The sequence below is a fragment of the Pelodiscus sinensis genome, chromosome 20, assembly GCF_052426305.1.
Source record: "Pelodiscus sinensis isolate ZL-2025 chromosome 20, ASM5242630v1, whole genome shotgun sequence".
NCBI classification, from domain to species: domain Eukaryota; kingdom Metazoa; phylum Chordata; order Testudines; family Trionychidae; genus Pelodiscus; species Pelodiscus sinensis.
Genome location: NC_143071.1, coordinates 19,503,327 through 19,516,466, shown reverse-complemented (window position 1 = coordinate 19,516,466; position 13,140 = coordinate 19,503,327). Strand labels below are relative to the sequence as shown.

The following is a 13,140-nucleotide window of genomic DNA, read 5'->3' as shown; positions in this document are numbered from 1 at the left end:
TCAGGCTGTGTCTGTACAAGGAGAAAGGTGTGTTTTTAAAGTCATGAAAATATGGAGTCCAACATATTTCAAAAACACCCTTTCCCCCACCCTAAGAATGAAGCCTCAGAAATGTATCACCCCCTCCCCTAGGTTTTTCATTTTCAAAGGCCAGAATCCTGCTGTCAAGTTTTCTACAGAATGATTTTCAATTGAGAATGGTGAAAGGCTTTCCCAGTCATTCACTTCCAAATATTTCAGCCCTATGTACATTTAACACCCGATTTTCAGAGGTGAGGTAAGCACCCACATATCCCATTGCCTTCTATTAGAGTTGTAAGTGTTCAATACTTCTGAAAATTGGTCTCTAAGGCTATCGTATCCAAAACCATTTTAAACATCCTTGCGATGCAGTGCGACTTTTAACATCTAACAGTTATATAATGCTCATATAGTCATAAAGCATGTCAAAATCATGTTCAGAAACTATGCTGCAGACTTGATTTTGTTTACCACCACTGTTTTGTTTTTTAAATGGCCCGCCTCTCTGAGGTCCAGGCCTCAAAAATGTTCACGACAAGTGTGCTGAAAAACAACAGCCTAGTAAGGCTGCACCATGCTTGAAAGGTTTTCTAACATAGCTATTCCCAGCACAGTTTCAAGCCATTATAGGAAGAGTTACTCTTTGTAAAGGACGGACCCTTATCAAACTTGTAAATTTTAGCTTATCAAGCCCAGTTGCTGTACCATGCTAATAAGCCTTAGGGAAAAATGACTGTCTACTGATGGCTGCTCATACTGGTTGGGACAATCAATTATGCTAGTTAAGAGAATTTGATAAGTAAATACGACCACTTAAATGCCAATACCCAGAAAGCTTTTCACAATAATACATAGTGACATATAGCCCTTTTTATCCACAGATTTCCAGATGCCTCACAATGGTGAAATAATATCCTCATTTTACAGATGAGGAAACTGCAGCAGAGAGGTACGGCAACATGTCCAACCTCACACTACAAGCCTGTGACAATCACCTCAGCAAAAGAGCTGGCAACTTTCTAATTGCAAAAAAGAGAACAGCCTTGCCCCATCCCCTGCCCACCCCACCCCTGTTCACTCCATCCCTCCATCATATCCTCTTCACCACCCTCACTCTGGGCAGGGGATTAGTGTGCCAGAAATAGGGGCTTTGGGTAGGAGTAAGAGGCAAGGGAATGAGGTATTTGGGGTACAGGAAGGGGCTCTAGGCTGGGGCCCAGGGCTTGAGAGTGCAGGAATTCATGGCTCTGGCGGGGGGTGCAGGCTCTGGGGTGGGGGTAGGGATGAGGAGTTTGGAGTGCAGGACAGGGGTTCCAGACTGAGGCCAAGAAGCTTAGAGTGTGGGGGGTGAGGGTTTTGGGGTAGGACTGGGAGTGAGGCATTTAGGGTGCAGAAAGGGGCTTCAGGCTCAGGCTAGGGATGTAAATTGGTAACGGGTCAACCAGTCAAGATGCTTAATGGTAACCGCTTAACCAGTGACCAGTCTGGCTGGAGCATCCCTCCATGGATGGGGAGTAGGGATGTAAGTGACTAGTCGACTTCCGATAAGCAAAATCTTATCAGATAGTCAACTAGTCCCTCCCCCCCCACCCTTGCTGCAAGCAGGGGAGCAGGAGCCGGTACTGGGAAGAGCTAGCTTAAAAGCCGGTTCCCCCCACACCATTTCCACAGGGGGCAGAGGAGGTGGGTGGGGAGGGAGGTAGTGCCAGGGACCGGGCACAGGCTGAGAATCAGCTAATTCCTGGCTGGCACCCAGTCCCAGAAGCTGCGCCTCTGCTTTTTCAATGCATTAAGAGCCTACCAGCTTTTAATTCTGTGACAGGGAAGGTCAAAAGGCCTGTTAAAAGGGAAAAGCGGCAGCTGAGACAAGGCAGCTGCAAATTAACTAACAGCCAGGTGAGCTGAACCAGGCTGCCACAGGGCCTCTTTAAAAGCCGTCCCTAGGACAGCGAGCAGGAGCAGACAACCAAGTGATAAGGAGACTCTGAGAGGAGGAACAATCAGCCCAGCTAAAGGCTACAGGGCGAGGTGAGGGGTCAAGCAGGGAGTGTTGGAGGGCTCCCTACCCCACGGGGCTTCCTGGTCAGCTGTGACTGGCCCAGGGCTTCAGCCCAATACACCCTCCTTTATGCTGAGGACCAGAAAGGCCCAGGAATAAAAACTCTGCAGGTGAGAGCCCTGCTGCCACCCTTCAAGGGTGGGATAGTGGACGGAACAGGGGTCAGGGTCTCAGGAGGGAGGCTGACCCTGCCACAATACATTTAAAAAGCAGAAGTGCAGGGGGTGGGACCCAGCATGAGCCGGGAATCAGCTGTCCTGGTTCGCGCTGAGTCCACCCCACTGCGCTTCAGCCTTTTAAATGTATTAAGAGCCTGCTAGCTCTTAAAACATTTCAAAGGCAGAGACACAGCAGGATTAGCCTCCAGGGAAGGAGCTAACCCCGCTGCAGATTCCCAGCTTAGAATCATAGAATACTAGGAGTGGAAAGGACCTCGAGAGGTCACCGAGTCCAGTCCCCTACCCTCATGGCAGGACCAAATGCTGTCTAGAGTGGTTCCCAAACTTTTTGGCATCACACCCCCCTTCTTGATTTTTGAAAAACCCTCACATCCCCCCCTACCTCCCAAAAATAGTAGCAAAACTTGTTGAGCAAAAAAAAAGAAAAGAACTGACCGGGGCTCCTTGCTCCCCCCCCCGCAGAATTTCTTCATGCCCCCCAGGGGGGCATGCCCCCCAGTTTGGGAACCCATGGTCTAGACCAGTGGTCTCCAACCTTTTTACACCCAAGATCACTTTTTAAATGACAGGCCAAGCCAAGATCTACCGCCCTGCCCCTTCCTTGAAGCCTCGCCCCTTCCATTCTCCTCCTCTCCATCACTTGCTAACCCCAATCCTTATACTACTGCTTTAAAAAAAAAAAATTCTTCTGTAGGAGGGTTTTTTCCCAACATTTGGCCTGTCTAGACTTCCCCTTTTGAAAGCCCCCTTATTCCTTGTGGAAAGAGGAATATAGGGGTGACCGAAAGAGAATGTTTGCTCTTCCACTAAAAAAAGCGGAAGAACAAAGGCAACCCTGGATGCAGAAGAGTTTTTCTGGGATATCTCCAGAATCCTGAAAAACTCCTGCAGTCTAGCCAGACCCTTGCAGGGCTGAGACAGGATGTGTTGGCTCTGGGGGTATGTCTACACTACAGCGCTAATTCGAACTAACTTAGTTCAAATTAGTTAATTCGAACTAAGCTAATTCGAACTAACGCATCCAGACTAAAAAACTAGTTTGAATTAGCGTTTTGCTAATTCTAACTAGCATGTCCACATTAAGTGGACCCTGAACCGGGGTTAAGGATGGCCGGAAGCAGTGCCAGCAGGGCATCAGATGAGGACTTAGAGCGTGGAGCTGCTGCCTCAGGCTAGCCGAGGGCTGTGCTTAAAGGGACCCGACCCCCACCCCGGACAGACAGTTCTCAGGGGTTCCCCGCTTGCAAAGCAGTCCTGGCTTGGAGTGCCCTGAGTGCCCACACTCGGCACATCACAGCACTCGGCCATCAGCCCGGCTGCACTTGCCGCAGGCTGCCATCTGGGGAGAGGGGGCAATTGGGGGGGCTGCAGGAGAGCTTCCACCCCCAGAAGCCCGCAGAGCCAGCCCAGTCTTCCCCATCGGGGGCTCGTACCCCATTTCTCCCTCACCTCCTTCCACTTACCCTTCCCTAGCCCCCCTTCCTGATGTACAAAATAAAGAAAACATGTGGTCAAAAATAGAATCTCTCTTTATTGAACAAAACTCGGGGAGACTGGGAAAAGGAGGTGGGAGAGGGGAAGAGAGAGGGTGAGAGAGGGGAGGGCAACTAAAATGATCAGAGGTTTGGAACAGGTCCCATATGAAGAGAAGCTAAAGAGACTGGGACTTTTCAGTTTAGAAAAGAGGAGACTGAGGGGGGATAGGATAGAGGTCTATAAAAGCATGAGTGGGGTGGAGAGGGTGCATACAGAAAAGTTCTTCATTAGTTCCCATAATAGAAGGACTAGAGGACACCAAAGGAAAGGAATGGGTAGCAGGCTTCAAACTAGTAACAGAAAGTTGTTCTTCACAAAGGAAAGAGTCAACCTGTAGAACTCCTTGCTGCAGGAGGCTGTGAAGGCTAGAACTAGAACAGAGTTTAAAGAGAAGTGAGATAAAGTGATGGAGGTTGGGTCCATGGAGTGGTATTAGCCAGGGGGTAGGAGTGGTGTCCCTGCCCAAAGTTTGTGGAAGGCTGGAGAGGAATGGCACGAGACAAATGGCTTGGTCACTGTCTTCGGTCCATCCCCTCCAGGGTTCCTAGGGTTGGCCGCTGTCGGCAGACAGGCTACTGGGCTAGACGGACCTTTGGTCTGACCCAGTACGGCCATTGTAAGCTCAGGGGTCAGGGTCGGGAGTCTCAGTGGACCACCTTGATTTTCATGCACACCTGCTCCTGGGTGGCCAGGCTGGCAGCTCTCCTGCCCTAGACGGCCACTTTCCTGTGCCTAGTGCAGAGGTCATGGACGAGGAAGAGGGGGAGGGCTGGGGGGGCATCGGGTGGCTAGCTTGAGCCGTGCCAGGTGCAGGGTCTGCTGGCTGGGTGCTGGCAGGCTTGCACCTGGCACGGGCACCGTAGCCAGCCCATGCCCCTTTAAGGGGGCCAGGGCCGGGAGGGGGGCAATAGAGTTTCCCTGGTGTTGGCCAGAGTGGCCACACCCCTTAATTCGAACTAGTAAGTTCGAACTAGGCTTAGTCCTCATAGAATGAGGTTTACGTAGTTCGAACTAAGCACTCCGCTAGTTCGAATTAAGTTCGAACTAGCGGAGCGCTAGTGTAGCGCCTATCAAAGTTAATTCGAACTAACATCCGTTAGTTCGAATTAACTTTGTAGTATAGACATACCCTGGGGTGGGAATGAGGGATTTGGGTGTGGGAAGAGGTGAGAGGTGCAAGCTCTGGGAGGAAATCTGGATGCAGGAGGAGGTGGAGAAGAGGACACTGGCTTGGGGAGGGGGCTCCAGGCTGGGCAGTGTTGGGGTCAGATGGAGGAATGGGGTACTAAGCAAGCCACAGGCTTGTGGATGTGAGGGTGCAAGAATTTGGGTTGGGGTTTGCGAGGGGCTCAGGGCAGGGGGTTCCAGTGTATGATAGGCTCAGATCTAGAGTCTGGGGAAGGGGGAGTGCAGGAGTGGTTGTGGCCAGATGGGGGCTTTGCCCCAACTGGGGGTTTGTTGGCCAGGCTTCATTTTTAAATAAACTACTATGTCAAACACAAAAAGTTTCTGCATTGTCTTTATTTATGAGAATGGCAGGGAACCTGCCTTGAGTCAGGGGTCACTGACCCATAAAAAAGTCAGTTGGGAGCAGGGGACACAGTACTGGGGAGGGGTGCTAGTGCGTTCTGGGGCAGGGAACAGGGTGCCAGTGGCAGCAGGGGAGAGGGGGCAGGGTGCCAGAAGGACAGGTTTCTGCAGCAGGGGCCAGGGTGCTGGCGGGGGAGACAGGTTTCTGCAGAGGGGAGCGGGGGAGACAGGTTTCTGCAGTAGGGGAAAGGGTGCCAGGAGGGCAGGTTTCTGCAGAGGGAGGGAAACAGGGGAGAGGGAACAGGGGAGCAGGAGGGTGGGGGACAGGTTTGGGGGCAGCGGAGAGGGAACAAGGTTTGGGGGCAGGGAGTCCCCTACACCAGTCAGAGGGAAGCCTCCATCCTGCGCTCCCTCCAGGGCCGACCCTCCAGAGCCGACCCTCCTCCCCCCCACCAAAAGAAGGAAGCCCCATTGCGCACCTCTGCCGGGCCTGACCCTCCTCCCCCGCTCCCCCACCGAGCAGGGAAGCCCACTCAGGCGACCTCTCGGGGGCAACCCCCCCCACGAGCGCCTGCCCCGGGGCCGAAACCCCCGTGCGTGCCTGCCCTGGAGCCAACACCCATCCCCCAGCACAGGAAAACCCCGCGCGTGCCTGCCCCAGGCTGAAACACGCCCCCTCCCCTCCTCATGCGTGCCTGCCCTGGGGCCAAAACACACATGCCCCTCCCCAAGGCGCGGGAAAACCCAGCGCACCCCTGCCCTGGGGCCAAAATACCCCCCCCCCCCCCTGCAGTGCAGGGAAACCCTGTGTGCACCTGCCCCGGGGACAACTCACGCCTCCTGTGCCACTGCAGGGAAATCACCATGCTCTTTTTCAGGAGCCAGGGCCCCCTCCCACAGCGCAAATGGCAAAGCAGCCAGCGCACTTAGAATCATAGAATCATAGGACTGGAAGGGACCTCGAGAGGTCATCGAGTCCAGCCCCCCGCCCTCAAGGCAGGACCAAGCTCTGTCTAGACCATCCCTGACAGATGTCTATCTAACTTGTTCTTAAATATCTCCAGAGAGGGAGATTCCACCACCTCCCTTGGCAATTTATTCCAATATTTGACCACCCTGACAGTTAGGAATTTTTTCCTAATGTCCAATCTAAACCTCCCCTGCTGCACTTTAAGCCCATTACTCCTTGTCCTGTCCTCAGAAACCAAGAGGAACAAATTTTCTCCTTCCTCCTTGTGACACCCTTTTAGATATTTGAAAACCGCTATCATGTCCCCCCTTAATCTTCTTTTTTCCAAACTAAACAAGCCCAGTTCATGAAGCCTGGCTTCATAGGTCATGTTCTCTAGACCTTTAATCATTCTTGTCGCTCTTCTCTGCACCCTTTCCAATTTCTCCACATCTTTCTTGAAATGTGGCGCCCAGAACTGGACACAGTACTCCAGCTGAGGCCTAACTAGTGCAGAGTAGAGCAGCAGAATGACTTCACGAGTTTTGCTTACAACACACCTGTTGATACAACCTAGAATCATATTTGCTTTTTTTGCAACAGCATCACACTGTTGACTCATATTCAACTTGTGGTCCACTATGACCCCTAGATCCCTTTCCGCCATGCTCCTTCCTAAACAGTCGCTTCCCATCTTGTAGGTATGGAACTGATTGTTCCTTCCTAAGTGGAGCACTTTGCATTTCTCTTTATTAAACCTCATCCTGTTTACCTCTGACCATTTCTCTAACTTGCTAAGGTCATTTTGAATTATGTCCCTATCCTCCAAAGAAGTTGCAACCCCACCCAGTTTGGTATCATCTGCAAACTTAATAAGCGTACTCTCTATCCCAATATCTACATCATTGATGAAGATATTGAACAGTACGGGACCCAAAACAGACCCTTGAGGAACTCCACTTGTTATCCCTTTCCAGCAGGATTTAGAACCGTTAACAACAACTCTCTGACTACGGTTATCCAGCCAATTATGCACCCACCTTATCATGGCCCTATCTAAGTTATATTTGCCTAGTTTATCAATAAGAATATCATGCGAGACCGTATCAAATGCCTTACTAAAGTCTAGGTATATGACATCCACCGCTTCTCCCTTATCCACAAGGCTCGTTATCTTATCAAAGAAAGCTATCAGTTTAGTTTGGCATGACTTGTTCTTCACAAACCCATGCTGGCTATTCCCTATCACTTTATTACCTTCCAAGTGTTTGCATATGATTTCCTTAATTACCTGCTCCATTATCTTCCCTGGGACAGACGTTAAACTGACCGGTCTGTAGTTTCCTGGGTTGTTCTTATTCCCCTTTTTATAGATGGGCACAATATTTGCCCTTTTCCAGTCTTCTGGAATCTCCCCTGTCTCTTCCGGAACTCCCGGAAGTGGTGCTAAGCTGCGGGACTTCCATCCACTCGCGAGAAGCCGGCACTATCTCCATTTTCGCTGGAGGTAAGTATTGGGGCTTCTCTGGGGTGGGTGGAAAATGGGCAGGGGGGCGGGCGGTCGCCTCGTGATCAACTGGTCACGGTCTTGCGATTGACCAGTCGATCGTGATCGACCTGTTGGTGACCACGGGTCTAGACCATCCCTGGTAGACATTTATCTAACCTACTCTTAAATATCTCCAGAGATGGAGATTCCACAACATCCCTGCACAATTTATTCCAATGTTTGCCTACCCTGACAGTAAGGAACTTTTTCCTAATGTCCAACCTAAACCTCCCTTGCTACAGTTCAAAACGATCCGGACAAACTGGAGAAATGGTCTGAGGTAAACAGGATGAAGTTTAATATAGACAAATGTAAAGTGCTCCACTTAGGAAGGAACAATCAGTTTCACAAATACAGAATGGAAAGCGACTGTCTAGGAAGGAGTATGGGAGAAAGGGATCTAGTGGTTATAGTGGACCACAAGCTGAATACGAGTCAACAGTGTGATGCTGTTGCAAAAAAAAGCAAACATGATTCTAGGATGCATTAACAGGTATGTTATGAGCAAGACACAAGAAGCCATTCTTCTGCTCTACTCTGCACTGATTAGGCCTCAGTTGGAGTACTGTGTCTAGTTTTAGGCACCACATTTCAAGAAAGATGTGGAGAAACTGGAGAGGGTCCAGAGAAGAGCAACAAGAATGATTCAAGGTCTAGAAAACATGACTTATGAAGGAAGCATGAAAGAATTGGGCTTGTTTAGTTTGGAAAAGAGAAGATTGAGAGGGGACATGATAGCGTTTTCAGGTATCTAAAAGGGTGTCAGAAGGAGGAGGGAGAAAAAAAAATGTTCTTCTTGGCCTCTGAGGATAGAACAAGAAACAATGGGCTTAAACCACAGCAAGGGAGGTTTAGGTTGGACATTAGGAAAAACTTCCTGTCAGGATGGTTAAACACTGGAATAAATTGCCTAGGGAGGTTGTGGAATCTCCATCTGTGGAGATATTTAAGAGTATGTTAGATAAATGTCTATCAGGGATGGTCTAGACAGTACTGGGTCCTGCCATGAGGGCAGGGGACTGGACTTGATAACCTCTCGAGGTCCCTTCCAGTTCTAGTATTCTACGATTTTCCTAGTCAATGGAAAATCTGTTGATTAGTTGATTAAACTAAATTTAACATCCCTAGCGGAAGCTGCTCCATCCTGGCCAGTTCCATTGCAACACACCACAGGTGGAGGGTTAACCATATTGTTTAACTGGTTAACGTTTGAAATGGGATTTTACATCCGTAGCAGGGGTTGAGGAGTTCGGACTATAGGGGGTGCTGGGGCAAGAGGCTGGACTGTGGGAGAGAGCTCGTGGTGCAGGCTCTGGGATGGAGTCTGGTTGTGGATGGGGTCTCAGGGCTGGTGCAGTGGTCTGGGGTGTGGGAGAGCATGCGGTGGCTGGATCTAGGGATGTAAGAAAGTTAAAAATAACCAGGTAATCATTAAAAATCCTAATGCTTACATGGTTACATGCACTACAGGCTCCACATTGCAGCTGGCTCCACTGGATCAGGGCTGACAGACAGTATGTGCTGGGAGCCAGGTCCCTGGCGTGCACTGGCTCCAGTTGCTGGACCCATGTCTGGGGAGCCAGCTGGCACCCCGCACTGGGAGCTCTGATACAGAGCCTGTAGCATGGGATGGCAGTCGGCTCCCTGGAAGCGGGGCCAGCTTCCAGCTTCCAGTCGCACTTCCGGGGAGCTGACTGTACTGCAAGCTCTGCAGTATAAGCTTTATATTGCAGAGCCTACAGCATGGGGCACAGCTGGCTCCCTGAAGGTGAAGAGTGTAACTGTAAAAGAAACCAATAAGCTGATGTTTATTGGTTAACTATTTACATCTTACACCTCTACCTAGCCCTGGGAAGAAGTTTAGGTGTGGGAGAGGGCTCAGGGCTGAGACAGGAGATTAGGATGTGGGAAGAGATTTGGGATGCAGGCAGCTGCTGGGGAGAAGTATCATGTCCTTTCAGTTCCTAGATGGAACAGTGACTAAAGAGGCTCTACGTGCTGCCCCTGCCCACAAGCACCAACCCCACAGCTCCCACTGGCCGTAGTTCCTGATCAGCGGGAGCTGCAGAGCCAGCACTTGGAGCAGGGGCAGTCTGCAGAGCCCCTGTGGCTACCCCTACCCATAGGAGCCTGAAGCACATGCAAGCTGATTCTCAAGAGCCGTGTAGAGTATGGGAGGGAGCCTGCCTGTCCCATGCCAACCGGGACTGGTCAGCGGTGATGACTGGAGCTGCCAGTGTCACGTTCCCATCAGTGTTCCTGAGATGACCTTTCTGAAATGTGCTGTACTGTCTCAATTCCCATTGAAATTAACGCGAGTTGAGGGAGCTGAGCATCTTGCAATAGTAGGCCCCAGGACTCCTGCCTTCTAGATGTCAGCTAGCTTGAATATGAGCACTGATATTGTTTTAAAATAAAGACTGGAACAGCTGGAGAAGAAGAATTTCGACAGCTTTAACTTTGCAGGGAAGTTAAAAAATGCATATGCTGACTAGGGAACTCAGCCTCTGGAGTGTCAGCTGTTGCTGAAATCCAGTTCAAAATTAATTGCATTTTATGATTGGCTAAGTTCCCTGGAGATGCACTTATTATCATGTAAATGAGATATAATTACATAAGTAAATGGTTCACAAGAAAATTGTTTAACACCTAACAGACTTCATTGGAAACTCATTCTTTAATGTTGTCTATTAAATAAATGATCTCTCACTTTCAAAGCAAGCCTTGAAAAAGGTACCACTGAGCTCCATATCAATGCATCAAATGTATATAAACACTTGTCTGACATAGCTCAATGAGCTAAATGAGGGTTGACAGAAATTCCAAGACTTTCATTCACTGATTTTGGTGCAAATGCAAAGCCTGGGTTTTTTTCAGAGCAGTGGAATATTAAAAATTCTCCACAATGCAAGGTAAATTCTCCCTAGAGCTATGCACTGTTCTGATCCATGACACAAGATCTGGTTCCACTAGGTAAATATGAAAAACAGACCTTTCAAACAGCCCAGAAGGAAACATCCACTTTGTTTTGAGGTGCTTGAAAAGATATTCTGAACAGCAGGTATTCTAACATGTTCTTGGGCTGCAGAGGAGATGCACATGATCACATTAGTCCATGATGGAATAGCTCAGAAAGCAGAGTTATTACAGCGCTCTTTGTCTCTGTTGAAGATCTTTGCAGAAAGAATATTATGTCAAAACAAGCCCTCATTTTATCAGAATATTCTCCAGTAACTTCTCAGCACAGCAGAGAAGGAATTTCTGGAATGATCCCTAACTTTAAAAACCCCTAAATTTAAGAACAGGTGATCAAACTAATGTTTAGTTAGTACAGGGTCAGCCATCTGATGCTCTCAGGCCGGAAGAGAAAATTTAGTAGTGATACTTTGCACTTTTCATATCCGATCCAATGATCCCAAGAAACTTTACAAAACTCCTGTGCTGTAGGAAAGCATTATTAACCCCATTTTACACATAAACGATCTCTAAACAATCAATCAAGAAACACATAAGACATCCACTTTGTTCGCATTATCTGTGCTGTCCCTTTCATATGTCTTTTGTATGTCTTTTTAGATTACAGGCAGTCCCCGAGTTACGCGGATCCGACTTATGTCAGATCCGCACTTACGAACGGGGCTTTCTCGCCCCGGAGCTCGCAGGCAGCGGGACAGCCCAGAGCGCAGTGGTCTCGCCACCTCGACCTCCGGGGCGAGAAAAGCTGCTCCGGGTGCCCCTGGTCTGCTGGGGACCGTCTCCAGCAGACCAGGGACACCTGGAGCAAAGCCGGGGAGGCGGAGGGGTCTCGCGTCTCTGAGGCTTTGCTCTGGCAAAGCCTCAGAGGCGCGGGACCCCGCCATGGCTGCGGCTTTGCTCCCGGTGTCCCTGGTCTGCTGGAGATGGTCCCCAGCAGACCAGGGGCACCAGGAGCAAAGTCGCAGCAGCGGTGGGGTGCCGCACCTCTGAGGCTTTGCTGCGGCTTTGCTCCCTGTGTCCCTGGTCTGCTGGGGGGGGGGGGGAGGGCGCAGCCAGTGCGCCCCCCCCTCCCCAGCAGACCAGGCTTTTGTTGTGGACCCTGGGGCAGAGCAGCTGGGCCGCTGCCGGTTGGTCCCGCAGCGCCGCTCTGGGCACTACTGGACCAACCCGGCAGCACCCCAGCTGCTCTGCCCCATGCGTCCCCAAGTCAGCTGCTGCTGAAACTGACCAGCGCTGACTACAGGAAGCCCGAGGCAGAGTTGCTCTGAAGTAGGAATAAGAGCCTCCGGAAAAGGGCGCTTTTTCCGGAGGATCGGGGCCAGTGTAGACGCTCTTTTCCGGCTTTTTTAAAAGCCGGAAAAAAGCGGCGGACATTTTTATTTAAATGCCGCGGGGGATATTTAAATCCCCCGCGGATTTCCCTACTACAATAGGTGAAATTAACATGCCCCTTCCGGAAAAGGGGCCAGTGTAGACGAGTCCATGATGTTTAAAATGAACTTGGAAATCATGTTTTAGTTTTGTTTTTGTGTAGACTAGAACATGCTTTCTAAACTCAGTTTATATACTATTTCATTCATTTTCTAATGGCAAATCACTGAGTTAGCATGACCCTGTCTTGTCTACGAGATCAATTACATCAGGGGATGTTACCTAGTTACTGAACATTTCAAATAAATAAAAAGCAAGATTTTTGAGTGACACGGTATGTAAGGTTATAATTAAATATTTGCATAGAGAGAAAATTTAACCAAATTCAAATGTGTGTCTGAATTGTTCTAAAACCTCTTCTTGGCACAATTCAGTACTACCCACATTGCCAGGCTGGTGTGTTTTAACCATATCAGGGGACTACTGATTCCATAACAAATTATTTTATAGAAATTTTAAAACAGTTGCGCAATCTTGGTGCATAATCTAGTATAGAGGAGGAGTGAGATATGTTCCCAACTTTGAAGTGCAATCTCGCAGACTTTTTGGGTTAACAGATGTAGTAGAAACACTCAGATCTATCACTATAGTCAAGGCCTGTCTCTTGTCCCAACTGAAATCTCTCTCTCTCTCTCATGGGTGTCTAGTCATCAGTTCAAACTCAACATGAGTAAAACAAAGCTCTTAATCTTTTCCCCAAGTCCTTCCCCTTCTCTCTTTTCTTCTACCTCTGTGGACAACACTACTCTAGCCTATAACCAGGTCTCATCTATAGCTTGAGTTCCTTACATCTAGGCTAGATCCGAATCTTGCTAGTTCTTTCTGCATAACATCTCAAAGAGACAACCTTTCCTATGCAGCCACACAACTAAAACCCTCATCTATGCTCCTGCCATATCATGTCTCGATT

The 13,140-nt window shown here is 49.3% G+C and overlaps 1 protein-coding gene across 6 annotated transcripts in view; it reads right to left on the bottom strand.

Annotated features, from left to right (window-relative positions):
- UNK (unk zinc finger) overlaps positions 1 to 13,140 on the bottom strand; it is an 88,567-nt gene that overhangs the window by 50,470 nt on the left and 24,957 nt on the right. The window contains exon 1 of one of the 6 annotated variants that reach the window (XM_089771937.1): positions 10,816 to 11,466. The exons of the other annotated variants lie outside the window; for them this stretch is intronic. Coding sequence (XP_089628063.1) covers positions 10,816 to 10,841 — 26 coding nt within the window. The 5' untranslated portion in view covers positions 10,842 to 11,466. Of the gene's footprint in view, positions 1 to 10,815; positions 11,467 to 13,140 lie in introns of those variants that run through there. 6 annotated transcript variants of the gene reach the window in all.